The sequence below is a fragment of the Ursus arctos genome, unplaced genomic scaffold (genome assembly GCF_023065955.2).
Source record: "Ursus arctos isolate Adak ecotype North America unplaced genomic scaffold, UrsArc2.0 scaffold_3, whole genome shotgun sequence".
Lineage (NCBI taxonomy): Eukaryota > Metazoa > Chordata > Mammalia > Carnivora > Ursidae > Ursus > Ursus arctos.
Window position 1 is genome coordinate 101,259,578 of NW_026622985.1, and position 19,430 is coordinate 101,279,007.

Genomic DNA, 19,430 nt, shown 5'->3' on the forward strand with positions numbered 1-19,430 from the left:
TAAAATCTGAGCTCTGAGGGGCTAAGTTGTGCCGACGGTCACTGCAGCTCCTGCCCCGGTTCTCGGAGGCGCGGCGGAGCTGGCAGTGGGGGACGTGCCGTGACAGGGTAGGGACACCACTCCTAGGTCCCCTCAGGACATGAAACACTGTTTTTGCCTCTTTCTGGCTTCCCTTCAAAACAAAACCCAAAACCCAAAACCGCCCCTTCTGCCTCAGGCAGCACGACTGCCCGGGACGGGGTCTGCCTGACGTCGCCGATAACGTCTGCTGGGGTATTGTCCCTGCCACACCGACAGACCCACAGCCTCCCCCAGTCCGGACGCAGAGAGTCCGCCGGCTGAGACGGTCGAGGGGCGGCCAAGTCGGGAACTTCTGTGGCCCCGTAACTTCCTCGTCGAGGGGAAGTGTGTGCAGAGCCTTTCACACAAGAGGGAAGGAGTCCTGCCTGCTGGTCAGATTTCGGAGGTGTACCCACGACCGATCGTTCCAGGCAAACCAGGGAAAGTGTGGGTCACTCGGGCCAACGCAGGACACCGCTGTGGGGATTCAGCTCAGAGTTCAGAAGAACAAATTTAAACCAAAGGTTTGTTTGGAAAGAAATCAGTTCCTGTGTGTTTTAAGGAAAGCAACGCTCAGCCAAAGTCCTGCCGTCTTGTATGAATGTGGGATAGTCATTTCTGTGGAAGTTTGAAATTTTTGTTCATTTTTCCAACACGGAAAATCTCAGGCGTGTGCACGAGCACATAGGGGCGGCGTGCCCCCTGCAGAGGGTAAGGGTTTATGCCCCAGCGCCCTCATCCGTCAAGCGCGGGGAGTCGAGGCGACAGGCCTTGTGCAGGGTTCACCCGCGGCCGAGCCCGGTGCCGCCCCAGCGCCCTGACCTCTGGGCACAGCCAGACAGGGTCGGCCGTCCTCCCCCAGGGCTGCCAGGCTGAGCTGGGACCCCTTGAGCCGCAAAGCCCTGGAAGCCAAACTGGGAAGTGCCTTTCTCTCCGTCTCTCCACGTCCGCATCCTGAGCTGTTCGCTCTCTGGTTTCACCTCTATGTACTTTTCTGTCTCCGTCTATTTCTCGGTCTTGTTTTTCTAACACAGAATAAAAAACACTTTTTTTTTGTTTTGTTTAAGACGGTGTACCACAATACCATCATATTCCTGTTCTTAGTCTAAAGAGCAGATGAGCAGAATATTGCGTAATTCTTTTTAAAAGTACATTTAGAAAGCATATCGGATTCTGAAGTTCTGAGATGACATAGCCACACTCGGCCCAGCGCCAGTTAACCACCTCATAAATCCTCCTTCGAAAGATACTGTGGAAGTAGCTGGAGCCTCCAGGCTGTTGGGGAGAGAAGCTGACGTCCCGGCCACCTCTGAATTTCCCACACGACCTGCCAGCCTAAACTCTGGAAGCGGGAGAGGCGTCTCAGATGGGCCCCAAACGCGGAAAGACGCAAGGAGCGTGACAGGCAGGGGGGGCGTGTGGCCTGTGCCCTGGGTCGGGGAATCTGCAGGGTCCAGCTGGTGGACCCTGAGGACGCCCACCGGCCCACGATGCGGAAGTCAGGCAGTCACTTCCTCCTGCTGGTGGAGGAACCGCTAAGAAGTGCTTCCTTGCACGGAGAGGTGTGGAAGCAGGAGGACGGGAGGCCCAGGCCACAGGGCTCCCGCCCGGGGCATCCTAGAACCTGTCAAACCACGCAACCGGGGAGCTTGGTGGAAGGGACAGGGAGGGTCACGGCACAAGAAGTGGATGCTGGGGACAGCCGGCTCCAGCTCCCACCCACCAGCGTGGATGCCGGGAGGAGTGGTTCTGCGCTGACGAGCCCCAGCCATCTGCTCACGGGGTCCACATGGGCCTGCAGAGGTTGGAGGCGCAGGGAGCCCACCCCCAACACCTAGCTGTTCCACCATGGAGCTGATTCTGTGTCACGAAGCGTGAGAGCGCCACAGGAAGCAGGATTTCTGAAAGAGGAGGCAATTATCTCCAGTGCAGACTGGCAAGACCAGGACGGGTCCACGCCACCCCCCAGCATCCTACCCGGGAAGGGGTGTAGGCTGAGATGCAATGGTAAGACTCCCCCAACAAGTGAAGACGGCCAGTAGCATGGAGGACAGGGCGGTCACTACGGGTCATCCACGAAAATGTTCCTGTGCCAACAGCATGCTGGCCCTGCCCTAACTTCCACCACCCGCACACCTGCCCCTTCAGGACCCAGGACAGCAAGCGGCCCAGCCAGGCTGCTGGGGCACCAGCCACCTATCCCCAGCGCCAGGAGAAGAAGGAAGAGGCTCCGGTTAAAGGGCGGGTGTCAGGGCTCCCACGACCTTGGGAGGGGGCGCTCTACCATCACTAAGTCCTGGCCTGTGGGCACAGGGACCCCATGGGCTCTCTGCCATGCTCTGGGTTTTCCCTGCGGGAGGGGTGCTGGAGGAAGAGGCTTTGAGTTTTCATATTCACCATCTGGGACCTGAAGCGACCAGACCCAGGGAGACACTCCAGCCAAGCTTGCGGAGTGTGTGTTTGCCCCCAACAGCTACGTACTTGAGGCTCAGGTGAAAGCTGCCCCACCTCCCAGCCAGGTCCTCCTCGAGCACCGCGGCCGAGGTCCACCATCACCCCTCCCAGCCTGGCCGGTCCCGGCACACAGCAGGTACTTAATAAATATGTGCGTCAACTGCCCGCTTTTTATTACTTTTCTTCTAAACATAAAAGCTCCTATTTTTATTTTTTAAAAATTTAGAAAGATTTTATTTATTTGAGAGTGTGAGTGGGGGGAAGGGCGGGGGGGGAGAGAGAGAGAGAGAGAGAGAGAGAGAGAGAGAGAGAGAGAGAGAAGCAGACTCCCTGCCGAGCAGGGAGCCTGATGCAGGACTTGATCTCAGGACCCTGAGATCATGACCTGAGCTGAAGGCAGACACGTAACTGACTGAGCCCCCCAGGGGCCCCTAAAAACTCCTATTTTTAAAGCTCTTCAAGGATAAACCCTCAGACCTCATGGAAACGGAGGGCCTGGTCTGAAGCCCCGGTGAACTATTAGAAAACACCATGCCCAGTAGTGTGTTCAGGTTTCAAGTGTCTGTGGTGCCCGGGTCGGTGTGGAAGGCAACACAAGGGGCCAGTTTTAACCTGTTTGACCTGTAAGCTTGGATCAGACCGCTGCCATTTACCATCAGAGCACCTCCCGCGGCTCTGCCGGGCCCGGTGAGGCGGGACCCTCGGGAGCGAGTCTGCACCACGGCCCTGGGGCCCCAGGCCGGCTGCATGCAGCACTGGCTCTGAAGGCTGGGACTCAGCGTGTGGGACACGCGTGGTGGGGGGGGTTCTGCCCCCACCGTGGACACCGATTTGCAGAGAGTGTGGCTTCGCCGTGCCCTCGAAAATGTCAGCAAAGACCGTTTTATTATGTCTGAAGCGTGCCTGAGCACCTCTCGCTTCAGTTACTGGGACGGGGACGGGGTAACTCCACGCACGCGTTTGCCGCTCACGCGGTCAGCGTTCGGTGAGCACCTGTTTCCGTCAGGGACCTGGGCCACGAACACGCCTCACATCGCTGTCTCCCTGCAGGGTGGGTTCGTACATTCACCGGAGTGCAAGCCCGGCCTGGAACCTGCTAAAACACAGGAGGCTGCTGGGTTTATTGGCCAAGTGACATGAGAAAGGGGCCCGGAGGCCGGGAAGGGGCAGACTAAGCCGGTCTGTGTGTTTGCAGCCTCTGCAGGCCTGTCTGTCCACAAGTCATACCACAGACAACACATCATCTAAGACTGTCACCTAGTCCACGTAAGTTGCTTTAAAGAACTGGCATCTTTTTGCATCTCTGTTTTCCGGTGGTGATTCCTGGGCAGAGGGCAGGCCCTCGACGACGCTCGCCGCAGTAAGTGTGAGGCTGGCAGACGGCTGTGGCACCCACCCCCAGCCACCCGGGGCCCGCAGTGTGGAAGTCACTGCACTAACTGTCCTCAGGGCTCGACGGTTCAAGGATGGCAGGAGGGTCCCAATTACAGATGAACGAGAGGCTCGACTGAGGCTACGAAACGGGTCTCAGACCGCACAGTAACAGCACACAAAGCACGGACTCGTTGGGTGTGTAGATGTCCTCAACCCAGGACTAGGCCACCAGACCACAAAGCAAGACACCGACTCTGTTTCTAGGCTGGGGATGGCTTCCCAGGCATGAGCACGGCCGCAGAAACACAGGAGAGAATGGAAAGGTGCAGCCCGGCCCCCCGGCCCCGCCCGGCCCCGATCTCCCCCTCCCCTGGCCCAGGAGCCCCGGGGCTGGGTACGTACAGGTCAGCACAGCCGGAGAGCGGTTCTTTGGCACGTTCTCCTCCCTCTGGGCCACGAGCGAGCTGTTGGGCTCGGCCTGGTAGACACACAGCGCCTCCCACTCCTTCTCTAGCCGGTTCTTGTTCTTCAAGTGGTCTTCCATGTAGGCCTGCAACGGGAAACACCGCATCAGGGCCTGCCACCTAGCGCAGCGTCGGGGGCTTGGTGTGACCCGGGACAGACGGTGCAGCCCACGCCTCACCTGCGTGTGTGAGTGAGGACACCGCTTCCTACCAGATCCAGTAAACGCACAGACCAGCCAGACCCACGAAATGCAGGAAAGGCTTTTAACATATTTTGCTGGTTGGTTCCCAGGTGTTCATGGCGTGTGTATTCCGGGTACAGAGCCCGGGCATCAGGAACACTCAGGTGATGACGCGGCCTCACTATTACCAGCCGACTGGGAAAAAGGAGGACGCACGGTAGACCAGATCCGATCAACTGACCAAAAGCTGCTGTAAGTAACGTGTCCACACAGACAGCCGTTTTTCTTATACTTTACCCACTTTTCTGAATCCAGTGGGTGTGATGCATTTAAGATACGGGGCTGCTCTTATGTGTGCAAAATGTTAAACAGCTTGTAGTGGTAAAAAAAAAAACAAACCACCAAACAAAGGCGCAAACAATGGAACCAGATATCCTGACCCTCGGCTGTTCAGATCTTCCTTTTTCTGGGCACTTGTCTGTCAGCAGTGATCGCCGGAAGTGGACGAGGAAACGTCTCCAGAACATTCCCTACCGCAAAGAGAGCCACGCCGGCCAGCCCTGTCTGTGCATTCTCACCGATCTATGTCACTGAGAAACGACTGTGACTTTACAGAAAAGCATTCCAAATGACCAAACCCCAGTGGCTTCATTGTGCCTGCCCCACAGAAAACAGTGGTCCCACCCTGGGATGCCGTGCTCATGGGTCTTCAATGTGGAGTCTGTGGGCGCAGGTCTTCAGCTACATCCACACACAAAATAAGACACACATCCACACGGGTCCAGAGACACCGCCAGGTCTAGTCACGGTTGGCCCCTGACCCCTTGCCAGCCCCCGCTGTCCTCTCACTCCAAGGGAGAGCGCAGCTCAGGCCCTTGCAAAGGCCAGGACAGGCCTGCTCCGCACCTCCTCCCCGGGCAGCTGTTGTGGGCTCGGGCACCCGGGGATCGGGAAGGGAACTCACATCAGTCGGGCTGGCTTCCCACTCTTCTCATAGTTTGGCCTAGAGTTGACTTGAATTGGTTTGCGTGATTCACTTACCAAGTACCAGCTCTGTCCATGTCGGTCTGCAAACCATGGAAAGCTGGAGCCGTGCAGGTGAGGGGTGGTGGGGACAGACATGTCACCAGGAGGGCCAGCGATAGGCTGTGACCAGAAGCCGGGACCTGGGTCGTTACTGTCACTTAGGGAACCAGCAGATGGCTTTTTGTGCAGACGACACAGAACCACACGAGCCATGCAGTGACACACCCTCCATCCTCCGGGGCTGTCTCCTGGGGGACAGAGCCGAGGGAGTCGCGCCTGCCCACCCCCCTCACCAGCGCCCTACACTGTGACCTCCACCCAGACAGCCCCCCCCCCCGGTTCTACGCAACGGGACGAAGTGAATTTAAGTGAATTTAAGCGGCCCAATCCAGAAAACATCAACTACAAACTCCTTCTTTTTTGAGACAATCATTACGGAATATTGAATACAAAGTTATCCTAATAAGGACATTTTTGCATGATACAACATTCACGTTTTGTGAAATATTTCTCTAGCTATATTACAGTGTGTGAGGGTGTGGGGGGATAGTTCTGGCTGAAGTGTGTGGTTTCAGTGTTTCTGTGGCTACTTTCCTCAAGATTGGATATTGTCTGCAAAACGGGCATTGGATGTCACCCTAATCACTGTAAACTGCAGGCGTTCACATTTTCACATTCACCTCAACAACGGGAGGTGAAATCACACGGCGAGCTCACTCGAATTTCTAAATTTATAGCAAGAAATATAAACCGGACTGTAGTAAGCAAGCTTGGGTGGTAGGAAGGAGGAGGGAGGAAAGAGCAGATATGGACTTTTTTTTTCATTGAGAACAAAGTCATGTAAAGATACACTTGATTATATTAAAATCGAGGTAACTTTTTTCATTCTCTAGGCACGTGCTACTCCGGTAGCCCGTGTCTGTCATGCTCTGGTCATCTCGGTTTGATCTGTTCTGTTAATAGTTTTATGCGTCATCATTTATGATATTAAACTGATGTAATTTCCCCATTCATGGTTCTGGAGACTTTCCTCTTTCATGTCTGCGGATAAGATGCTTTTCTTCTATGACACGAGAGTTGTGTGAGGAAGCTAGGCCTTACTCATAAAATAATGTGTTTTAAACAAAACCAAAACCAAACTGCCGTGATAACTTAATCCTGGGAGGTCCTATCTCTCAAGGGTGTGAGAAGTGTGAATTAGAACAGGTATAGTAACCCTCCTCAGACATAGTCACCTTCTGGAATAATCGGGTAAATTAACATGTAATGAAACACTACCCATGTTCTTTCTGCCAGAGTGAGCATGTAGCTGGAGCAGTTTTAAAAACTGACATTCCAATACTTTTGTTTTATATACGTGTGTGTATATGAGAGTGAATATGGTGGTAATGGTGGGAGAGCATAGCTTTTAAATAAACTGTACATTTTTATTACACATGTAGCATGTATAGAAAAGAACAGAAAATGAAGATAAGCAGAATGAAAACAAAAGCCACTAATAACTCCACCACCCAGAGCTAACTATAAGGCTTTGATAAACTTTACACCTCTTGGCACGTGCATGGGCTGCTTTTATCCTTTTTTTTCAGGGCTGACCACCATTGCTTCACCTTTGGACAACATCCATATTATAGAACTTTCTTGCCTGAGTTGAAAAGAAGCTGAGATCAAACTTTCATCTTATATTTGAAGAAACCAAGGCCTAGATTCATTAAACACTTAGCCTAAAGCCCCCAGCAGCCAGATGCAGCACTGAAGCTTGGGTCTGCCTCCTAGGACACTGTTTTGTCTTGGCTCCCTGCTACAGCCTCCTCCCCACACCGCTACCTTCACATCCACTTCCTAGTTCATTCACAAAGCAACCAGATCACCACTTCTGGTCCCAGGTACCACCGGTTTCAAAAACCACCAGTGGAGCCTAGACTAGCACTATCCTTTGTCCGAACTTCATTTTACTAACCTGCTCCTTTCTATCTCAATAAGACTATTTCCCAATGTTGTAACCACCCCCCGCCCCCGACATCACCATCATTCTTTACCCTTCTGTAATGAACCTATCCCGACTCTAAGGTCAGTGCAAACACCACCACGTTCTTTGTGAGTCTGGGAGTCTGCCAGCCTCTCTGATCCTCATTTCCTAAAACGTCACCCTCTTCGTTGGACACTTACTATTTTAAAAACTATGACTTTGCATGTTCTGCTCTGTGCTATAGCTTGGAGGTGCCAGGATATTCTTCCTCTCACGAGAGTAAGATTTTTGAGAATGGGGCCAGTGTCTCATTCACTTGGCTCGTGCTTTGGGCACACAGTCGATATTTGTTGGATGACTGCTCATACCCTGGAAATTTCTAGAAGTAATTTGTACTACAGATATATATTTTATGTCAATGATGGCATCCAAAAAAATTGCCTTAGAATCTTCTGAAGTTGGAAGAACTGTCCCAAAAGGTAACATAAGGACTTTGGAATGTTTATTGTATGTTTCCTCACCTCCTTCTTCCTTCCTGGGTTATCCAGCAGGCACCTTCACAATCCCTGCCAAGTCAGTGCTGCCACATTCTAGTGCTCCCGTAGCAGCCGTGACGTAGTGGCAGCCTTAGGGACTTGGAGGCCCCGCAACAGTTGAGAAGGTTCTTCCCCCAACCCTCCTGCTCTTTCCTCCGAGTCCAGGCTCCATGCTCTCTCCCCCAAGATTTCTTTTAATTGTGTGAACTCCGTGCACTCGGCACGTGCCTCTCGTTCCAGATGTAATACGTGCTGTCACTGGTGTGACGAGGGATGTTTCTAGAGCCCGTCGTCCCAGGAACTGTGAGCATCTGCTGGCTAGGTACCCACCTCACACACATCACTCTACACAGTCCCTGTTCCAGGCTCTTGTGAGTACCTCTAAATTGAAACTTCAAGGGAGAAGCCCTGGGATACGCAGAATACTAGTTAGTGTACTAGTTAATAGTACTAAAAGGAAACCAGCCACGTGCAGGTGGGATCCCACCATGATGTGCACTCTGAAAATGTAAATGAAGTGAAGAGTCGGTGCTCAGTATTAGCTGATTCGATTTGAAGAGCGTAGGTAAATTGATTTGATAGCTACTGCTGGTTCTTAAGGAATGTTTGAAAGCATGACTTTAATCTTTTAGAGTTGCTCACTCTACCCGTAATGTTTTTGGGGTGACAGGGTAGAGGTTGTGGAAGGGTTCTTGGCTGGAAGAACTCCATCAGAGGAATTTTCTTCAAGCTGGTTTTAGATGAGTCCTGAGTGGGGAGCTGTCTAAACCTTGAATTCTGATACTTTCCTGGCACCTAGACTGAATGGGCTTGCAGAAAAGATAATCCCCAGATAAACTGTTTGTGGGAAAAAGCCGGAAGGTTCTAGGATGTGGGTTTTCCGAGTTAGCAGCCAGCACACACCGCGGATACTGGCCTCAGGCTCCGTGGCGTCAGGAGTCACAGCAGGCTGAAGATGAGCCAGCATTTCTTTTGAGTTTTTTGCCTGGTGAGAACGACACCAGCTTTCGTAAGCCCTATTTTAGGAGATATTAACCCAATCAGAGGTTCTCCTGTTTAATCTTCCTCATACAAGTCCAGATCCCCATCTCATATCTCTTTCTCTAGCTCATGCTGTTAGACCACTGGTAGGAAGACCACAAAATCTTTCTGGGTCACAAGGACTACATGCCACCAGATGACACAATGTCTATATGTCAGACAAACCAACTGGCCTCCACATTTAATGAGATAATTTTACACAGAATCCCAAACCTTTGGGACAAAAACGTTATTGCTTGGAGACATGTCCACAATTTTTAAAGACAGCTTAAATATTTTCTGCAGTGTTTTCTGATTGAATTGTCAACACTGTGAGGTCAAGAAAGCAATTTCTAGAAATATGGAGCATTTGGGATGCTCTGGAACATAATGGGGTTTTATTAATAATGACAAGGGTACTTTGTATCTTCAGGAGACGACTATAGCTTCCGTCCACAAAGCCTCTATGAAAGTCTCAAGGAGCTTTTGCTGAATTGGAAAGTAGTAAAATGGAGCAGGCACTGGACTGGATTTTGAAAGAGTTCTTAACAATGTAATACACAAAAACGGTTGGTCCCCACATAGGTACTTTCTGGTTATACCTTGGGCAAACCGCCTCATCTCACTGACCCTTAGTTTACTGCTACATGAAATGGGAATCACAGTATTTCTGAAGGTGGTTCTGAGGATTGACTGGGTCACTGTGAAGTCACTTTGCAAACTATAACACGTATACGCACGGAAAGCATGGTGATCATGGCGGGTCTCAGCTTTTCATTAGAAAAAGAGGGAAGTAAGGTGGGCACGTATTGCATGGTGCACTGGGTGTTACACGCAACTAATGAATCATCGAACTTTACATCGGAAACCGGGGATGTACTGTATGGTGACTAACATAATATAATAAAAATATTATTATAATAAAAAAATAAAAAAAATACAAAAAGAAAAAGAGGGAATCTCTTAAATTCTCGTCATATTCTGTGACTTTACTGTGCGTTCTGGGGACGTTTCCCATGATCTAATGAAATATGACACAGTGAGTCTCCAGAAAGAGCAGCCACTGAGTGCAGCGCGAACGCACAATTCCAGGGGCGGCAGCAGGGGCGCCACCACGGGGATGCGCCATCGCTGCAGGCGAAGTGACGCTGTCGTAAATACCGCCGAAGAGGGAACGAACAAGCAGCACCAGCGAGCACGTAGTTCGTAGCTTCAGAGCTGCATCCTCTTCACCAGGAACAGCGGTCTTCCTAAGAAACTCAGTCTCCACCTCGTTCGGATGGAACCAACACGTGCTCAGATTGCCGAGCTGAGTTCACACCCCCTCGACGGTGAAATCGGGGATGCTTCCAGAACACACCCCCCGCCTCTCGACTTGCTCCCTTTTGTTGATCACGGCTTAGGGAGGGAGGAATTTTATGGCCAGTCTTGAGGAGTCACTGGAAAATGCCAGTAGAAGAGAAGGTGTGAAATCAAGCTGCTAATTAAAAGATGTCTTCCAGTGTGGAAAGAGGGTGCTGATACCCCGTGGCACTTCTGACTCGGCGCCCTCAGACCGCGTCCTGATCAAGACTGTTTCATGAGCACTGTTTATGTTTAGTGCTAATATCAGGACCAGTTTCCAGGATCACTAAGGAAATAATCCCACTTACTAAAACTACTCTGTTTCACCAAGTGCCCGCGTCCACCCTTCGACGCCGGTCGGCCGTGTTGCTGCCTGCCTCTGAACGCCGGGATAACAGAGTGGGCAGGCTTGTCAGGGGTCGTCCGGACCCAGGCCTCAGTACTGGGGCCCCTTGCACTGGGCAGCAAGGGCTCGTCCAGGGCCTCGTGGATCGCAGCCACCAAAGGCACGTTACCAAATCCATGTGTGGTGGCTGGCTGGAGCCTGAGGGACAGCAAAGTTTAGCTCTGTTACGCGTCAGAGAAATGACGTGTTATTTCCACGTCTCTTACCACTGGCCATGAAAGGGTGAGATGCTGGGCAGTGCACGTGGATTCGTTATTATTAAAGAGAACAGTAGACACATACCCCTTTCAGGGAACACCAGCACTCATGAGGACTGAGGACCACGTACAAGTAAGCAAAACGGCATCCACTCAGCATCATGTCCCCTCAGTCAGTATATACGGAAACTGTCAGCGTCCGCACAGAACTGTCCTTGCAGGTGTCCGGACACCTGCTTTGTGGGTCCTCAGATACGAAACAAGTAGAGAGCATCCCAGTGAAACTTCCTTCTACCACAGCGCTGCCAGAAATGAACACCTGCCCACTGTGGCAAAGGCGTAGTAAAGAAAGCTGGGCTTTTGGAAGACCCGATTTTCATGAGGGAAGCTTTGTTTCCATTCCTTTCTTTATCTTGGTGCCTATTATTACATTACTTTACTGATGTGACAATCAACCCTTTTGTTCGAGTGAGGAATACAACCCATTAGGTTTCCCTCCCTTGTGATAAGACCAACAGGCTTGTGCTTTACAATCAGGTGGAGGTAGATTAATGCCTTTAGAAGCAAGGAGTACGCTGTCTTTGCTGCCATTTGGGCAAAGGGAGGACCTTTTTTATCTTTAAAAATAAACATTGCCTCTGGGAAACAAACTGAGGGCTTCAGAGGGGAGGGGGGTGGGGGAATGAGATAGACCGGTGATGGGTAGTAAGGAGGGCACGTGTTGCATGGTGCACTGGGTGTTATACGCAACTAGTGAATCATCGAACTTTACATAAAAAAATTTAATAAAAAAAATAAACATTGCCACCTGTCTTCATTAATACATGAAAGGGAAATGTTTATGTTAACTATTTGAATTCCTGAGTAAGAGGTTTGAATTCCAAGCAAAAAATACAAAAATGAAAGGAGAACTTCCATGTGGTCCGTCGTCCTGACGTAGCTCCTGCAGCCACAGAGCCGCGGTGTCAGCTGGCAGCTCGGTGAGGAGAGGAGCTCGGCCCATTTGCACGGCCCTGCATCTGACACACCGTCAACGTTAGTCATTAATATTATGAGCGGGCACGGGAAGGTATTTGAGATTCAAAATTAGAAACTCGAAATAGTACATTCAAACTCAAAGAAGGACAGAAGTAGCTAAATGATCAGAGGGTAGTTTTGTTATTTCTCAGCTTAGAAAAGATTTGCTAGAAGCAGAAATTGTGAACCACACGATTGTATTCAAATCACCACCTGACCCTGGTGCAATAGAGCCACAGAGTGAGGCCCTGATCCGAGGGCGTCGCCTGCCCGTCCAGCTGGTCCCGCACCACGCGCCCCATCTCTGCACTTGCCATGGGACAGCTGGTCTCACTGGCAGTTAAAACACACGTTGCTCCGGCAGACAGACACACATTATTCTTAAAAATGGCAAAACACGCAGACCCAGAAAAGGCCAATTCAAAGCATGGCCTGTGTTGTCAAAACGGAGTTTACTTGGGAAAAGCAAACACAGTTTGGGTTTCAGCGTCTGGGTCGTGTGTACAAAAAGCCTAAAGACATATGCCTGGGGAGCAGATGAAACACTCATGCTTCTCCTCCTTTTGGTTACATTTTAAAAATCGCTTCCGTGGAAATTCGTCCTGAGGAGGGAATGTTTCCACACATTTTTGCCCTGAGCCTCGATTATCCTGGTGAAGTCGACCAGCAGGAGCATTTCGTGGGCGGCAGAACCTGCTTTGTCTGAGCCAGCAAGTGTGGACCCACGTCATTTCCCCCAAATGCTCCCTCTGAAAGCTCGGCAGCCCAGGAACCCCTGAAAACGGATCTCAGGGCTGTCTCCGCGTGACTTAGAAATGCACTCATGCTCTTTACACCGTAACCGAGCAGACTGGAGTGATAGAAATGTAAACTTGCTAAAATACTGGGGAAAAGTTCAAAGGCTGCCCAATGGGAAGCCTTTAAGAGGAAGTCCCAGCTCACACACCGCTTAGGCGCAGAGGTGAGCGAACACAGCGACACAACCAAGCACAGAAGGAACAGAGAAGAAAACATGCTGGGTTTGAGGCTGCGAACACGGAGTTCTCTGCTTTATTTAAAACCCCTTTTGTAGCTGAAAAATAAAACACATGCAAGAACTAGGAAAATAAACAAAAGCTCTAAGAAAAACGTCCTGTTTTTCAAAGAACTTCAGGGAAGCCCCCCTGGGCAGGAGTCTCCAAGGCAGGGGTTGAGACGTGGTCCGTGTGCCCGTGCTTCTGGCGGCTCAGAGAGAGCGCACGGTGCCTCTCTGCAAAGCAACCAGTGAACGGGCCTGGAAACTAATTAAATGTTGATCAGGTAGAACTAACCGGGAGCTTTATTATGATTCTGGGTCTCGGTCGTCTGCATCCAGAACAGGGTCCACAACTGTGAGAAATCGTCTCGACCACAGAGGGGTCTTGAACAGTGACGGCAGAGCCTGCGGGGCATGTCCTGGAGTCCGTAAACGACTAACCCGGCCGCAGGTGTGTTTAGGGGGTGCTGGACATAGATCACAGCGTGCCGAAGGGCACCCCCCCTGCGCTAAAGACACACTCATGGAGTAAGTGTGTGACTTCCCTGACCTGACCGGACAGACTTGCAGAAGAAGAAAACCACAGCTTGACGAACGCGTACAACGGAAACCTTGAAGGGAATTGTAAAGATGGACACCTTCTGTCGCGGAAAGGTTCTGATTAATCAACTTCAAGAAAGAAGCAGGTCTGCCCTTACACCTACTCTTACTAAACAGGAGGAAGGGAGAAGGTCTGTCCTCCAGCACGCCGGGCGCTCTGCGTGTGTGCGGTGGCAGTGATGGGGGCAACGCGGGCTCCGCAGGGAGAGGGAGAAGGGAGCCGCGTGGTGGCGGCATCATGCTGCCCTGTGTTTCAGGCTGTCATTCTCCAAGGAGCTCGATGAGCTTAAATAAACAATTTTATGAATCTTATTATCTTATTTAGCATCTTAAAAATCAAGTTTATATGAAACGAGGTTAAAATACAAAGATGAATACTTACAAGTGATGGAAAATAAGAGGATTATACCATATTTTCCATCCATGTACCGGTATTAATGTTTAAATTTAGGGCAAAGAGGTTCCTTGACATTATGAGTGAAGGCTGAATTTCTCCTCTAAATGTGGGAGAGAGACCAGAGCTGCATTCCCATTTCAGACTCCTGCCCTGGTGTTGGTGGTTAGTGATTTATTCGTTCATTATTCACACTGTCATGAGTATCAGCTGGGCCGGGGCACGTGTGCTCCGAGGACCCAGCAGAGACTCTGTCCTCATGCAACTGGTTTCTTCAGGTGGAGAACAGACCACATACAAATAAACAAACATGATTAGAAAGATAACCTCAGATAACGGTAGAGCGGTAAGAACACATGGCACAGACTAAGTGAGGGGTGCGGGAGGCAGGGGCTCAGACCCCAGGAAGGGAGCCCCTCTGATGAGCGGATTCCTGAGGCCATCCTGCGGGATGGGAAGGGCTCATCATCCAAAAACGAGGGTGTCACGGGAGACAGAGCAGCGAGGGTGAGAGCCGGGCTGGGAACAGGTTCGGCATGGTCCAGAAGCAGAGAGAAGGCCAGGGTAGCCGGAGCAAAGGGAGCGAGGCACGGCGGCAGCCAGCGCCCCGACCACAAGGGAGCCCGCCAGGCGCTGGGGGAGTCTGAGGTTTGCAGTAAGAGCAGTGGGAAGCCACTGGAGTGTTTTAAGCAAAGGAGCCATACGACGGGAAAGATGCTTTTCAAAGGTCACTCTCACTACAGGTGGGGACCAACCGCACAAGATGGGCCATCCGCACACAAGAGCACAGGGCCTGACATTTGGGGACAACAGCGGGGGCGGAGGGCATAGAGAAAGGGGGGTGCATCATACATTCTGGGGCGGAGCTGCCAGGATTCGCGAACTGAGCAAACGAGAGGATTTTCGTCTATTTGATAGAGACTGCTCATTTGATTATCCAAGCTGTTCTTCCTCAAACTCCTCAATTTCTGTAAGCACTCAGTTTGTATGATTTCTGTCATTGGCTCAACCCATCACCTGTCACACAACCACAGCGGGGCAAGGTCCTGCCGAGCCGGTCTGAGCAACAAGGTCACAGCCTTGATCTGCCCGAAGTCAAAAGTCAGGGTAAAATCCGAAAAATTCCAACAACATTCCTGGTATTTCCAACAACCTTTATGCTTCTGTTGCACGGACAAAATGTTGAGACAGTTGCCGGCACCACACGGCTGACAGTGTCGTTGCGGTGTGCCCGGAGACCCACGGAGAACCAACAGCCAACCGCTTAGCCCACAGTTTAAGACGTAAGATCAAACAACTAAATTAACCCGTAACACTCTGACGTACGTGTACGCGAATAAGGCCGCTCCACAGTGCAGACGGAGGTACGCGAGCACCGCGGGGCTGGAAGCCCGGGAGAGCCAATCGCTGTGCCCTGGGTGGTGGGGAACACTGCGCCAGCTCCTGCTGGCCCGCCGGCACCCCCCGGGACAGTGCCACTGCAGTTTGAACTGACCCGCAGTCCCTGCCGGGTCGGTGCCGCTGCGGTCCAAGCTGACCCGCGGTCCCCCCCCCCCCCGGGACGGTACTGCTGTGGTCCAAGCTGACCCGCGGTCCCCCCCACCCCGGACGGTACTGCTGCAGTCCAAGCTGACCTGCGGTCCCCCCTCCGGGACGGTACTGCTGAGGTCCAAGCTGACTTGGGGTCCCCCCCAGGACGGTGCCGCTGCGGCCACGAGCTGACTCAAAACAATTCCATGACAGATCCACAAATTGGAGCAAATGATAGGATCACTGCTTAAAATATATTTTTTGTCTTTTAAAGACTGAAACCAAGACGACATCAGGTTTGAGAAGACAGGACTTTTGAGGGGACAAAAAGAGAACACATCCGCGCCACATAACATCGCCTAGCTGGGCTCCTCGGGCGCCACGCGGAGGGGCAGCTCAGAGCTCCGGAACCACCACCACAGAGCCCACGTCCCACCTGTCCACCCTCAGCACGTGGCTCTACGGACCTGAAGCCCAGAACACACGGGAGGTTTGCCTTAGGCCCCAAAAGGGACTGGCCCTCCCACACCAGGCTTCCCAGGCTTCTAGAAACCTGAGCACTGCCTGTTCATAGCAACCCCGGGCTCCACCCAGATGGTGCTATGAACTCAGTATTTCGTCCGGGCCATCCACTCAGTGGGAAAAATCAGGACAAAGAAATGGATGTAAGATATATTCTAGGTGCTCCCAACAGGCCAATTATTCTGCTGCTTACAGTCTCTCCACCGCTGGCATGGAGCCTGGCACAGCCTCGGTGGTCAGAAAATATTTGTCGTATGGATCCCCTCTTGAGAGTGCGCGACAGCTCCGCGGTCTCTAACTCGGGCCCGGGAGCTGTCGAAGGCCGGTCCTGCGTGGGGGACACCTCAGGAGAGGGTAACAGAGCCGCAGCGGTGTTGCCAATGAACTCTTGCTGGACAAACGGGCACCGGTGCTCCACGCAACCCTCTTCTTTTAACGATATTTACCGTTTACCATCTCAACTCACATGAGCACTCGGAAGGGGGGAAGGGCAGATTTCTATAGTATTATACAAATTTCCATTTGTTGTAGAATATTCTCCTATATTTTAATTTTTTCAGCTCTGGCTCCTTCCTCTGGCTTATAGACTCTCTCACCTTTGCTGGGATAGTTGGGAATATGGCATAATCCATCCTAGAATGCACGAGCAGCTCTGGATCCTATAAAATATTCATTCGCTTTCAAAAATATTTGCACCCTGCTGTCAACGGGGACAAATGCATACGGAGTCGCAGAAAGGGGCTGTTTGAATGGCACATGCTTTCCTCAAACCTCTCTTTCCACTGAAACGTTTTCTTCAAAATTATTTTCATAAGAAAGATTAACAATTTCAACATTAGCTGCTAATCCCCTTTCATTTAAAACTCTGCTGATAAAATTCTTTGCTTGTCATTCAAATAGTAAGTAATAATTATAGATTTGAGGCTTCCATCCATCTCTGGCTTCATTAATGGTAAATTGCATGCAAGTCGGAAGCATAAGTCCGCTTTGATACATCTCAAAATGCAATTCCCACAGCTTCCCTGGGCTATGTACAATTAATTATACAGTTAATAAGGGAAATATGTTAATGAAAGGAACATTATTCATCCAGACCACCTGCCTTTACCAAATATCTTTTGTGTGGTCCTCTTCTGTTTGCAGTTTTGGTCTAGAGACAGTAACAGCAAGCACCACCCCTCCCCACAACCCCACAACCGACAACGTGGCCATTTTCAATATCCGTCTGCCCGTCTGCAGCTCATTCAAGTAACACAAGTCTAAAGAAAAAATAATTCAGCTTTATGATATTTCTACTAATTTCTGCTTTTTCAGAGTTTAAAATGTCTACCCTTGGCATTCTGAACTCCCGAAACAACCGTTTTCTGAGCAGGAGCCTACTACGAAGGAGTCTAACTTCCACCAACGACCGTGGGGAGTCAGAAGGAACTTCACAAAGACGACAGGACCCCGACGGTCCCCCCGTTCTCTCTTCCCCACGTTAAGTCTCTGTGTTTGGCAATACGTAAACTACTCCATCCGTAAAATCCAAGTTCGACTGCGGACGACAGTCTAGCGCAGACACGGATGTTAACTTCTACAAAGAAAGTCCACGCTTCTGAGACTGTGATGTGCACGAGAAACCAGGACAGTTTCACTGCAAAAGGAAGCCGTCTGACAAACCTACATTTCTAGTTATTTTTTATAGATTACTTGAACAATATGAAAGAGCGTGTTTGCAAATAGTTTTACAACAAATTTCTACTGACATAATAATTAATATAGTCTTTACTAAATGAGAAAATCAGAATTTGATTTCAGCTGCAACCGTGTCCCTTTGACATACGAAAAGTACTTAAAGCCGCAAGTGATTGAGAAATTCCATTCGTGTACGAAATTCAGCAGGAAACCAACGCTGGATTCCAAAGAGTTGACAGGAAAGGAGGGGGTACAAGAGGAAACAAGGCGCGAAATGCAGTTCTAGGATGACCAGGCCCTGAAACGGCCTTCTCTTAACAACTTCTGTAGAGAAATAGGGTTTCCAACACAGGCAGCATCCACTGCTGCCTCCGGACCTGTGGGCACCGCTACGTCTACACCGGCACTACGTCTACACCGGCAGCGAGGTTACTGCTACGTCTGCGCCGGCAGGGTGGGCACCGCTACGTCTACACTGGCATTGTGACTCAGGCAGTGCTGGTTTCCTAAAGCCCTCCGAGGTGGGTTTTGAGGAGCCGTGTCCATGCTGTGTGCCAGCAGATGCGTGTCCACCCCCCTCCCCGAACTGATGGTCCACGACCAAAGGCACACAGCCACTGCAAGTGGCGGTTCCTGGAGCCACTTCTCTCAAAGACCCACTGCCACTGCCCTCAGCGGCTGACAGGGGCACACCCAGAGGACAGCGTCTTCACTCAGAGAGGACAACGGGGGTCTCGGGGACCCCGGTGCGGAGGGGTGAGCGGCTGGCTGCCTAGCGCATGGAGGCCCCCCCCCCCCGCCCCACCCCAGTCACAAAGCCGCCGGCCCTCCCCGGCCGCACCGGGTGCTCGGCACCACCGCCTACGCACTGTTAGGACCCGGTTCAGGGGAGCAGGGGTCCCGGTGAGGGCTGCGGGGCCGACCGCCAGCCGCGGACCTTCTCTCCCGGCACCCGCTTAGAAATGCTGGACCCTGAGCAGCACGGTATTAGGACACACCGGCCGGAATTCTGACAGCGCTCCTTGCACCCCACACGTCTTTGAGCTGTAACTTCTAGAACCACCGGGCTCCATGCCGTGAGCAATACACAGGAAAGGGGAAGAGCCCACTGTAAATGCCAGAAAAGCTCATGTAAGACCCAGTATTGGTCTCCCCCTCTTGCTCAGGGGGGAAGTGGCCTGAGTCTCCTCCACTTTCCCACAGTGTCCTCGCGGCCCCAGGACAGCCAAAGGTGGTGAGGACAGCGAGAGAGCCGGGCTCCGTCGTCAGCCGCGGGAGCCGGTGGGCCAGCATTCTTCATTCAGTGCCTTTGAAATGAGCAGTTCGAAGTAGGAAAGAGAAGTGAGTTGATCTATCAGAAATTATCTTCACTTTTTAGGGTGAAAAGTGAGAGATAAGACTACCAAATATATTTTTAATCTTTTTCCAGCTCAACTGCCAATCCGACCGTGGATGGCGCGCATCACACGCCCATGAGTTCTCGAGGTTTGATGGGTGAAGTGAGAGTGTGCTGTCAGATATCACACCGCCTGCTCTTCTGGCCCCACAAGGGCAGCCACGGAGCCCAGAGCCACCCCTGCTAACAGCTGCCTCTACTGTTACCACAACATGGGTGCCGCGTGGGACTCCTCCACGGCCACTAT

The 19,430-nt window shown here is 51.4% G+C and overlaps 1 protein-coding gene across 1 annotated transcript in view; it reads right to left on the bottom strand.

Annotated features, from left to right (window-relative positions):
* PTPRN2 (protein tyrosine phosphatase receptor type N2) overlaps positions 1–19,430 on the bottom strand; it is a 742,666-nt gene that overhangs the window by 58,922 nt on the left and 664,314 nt on the right. Inside the window, exon 15 of the mRNA XM_057304523.1 lies at positions 4,291–4,438. Within this exon, the coding sequence (XP_057160506.1) occupies positions 4,291–4,438 (148 nt within the window). The remainder of the gene's footprint in view (positions 1–4,290; positions 4,439–19,430) is intronic.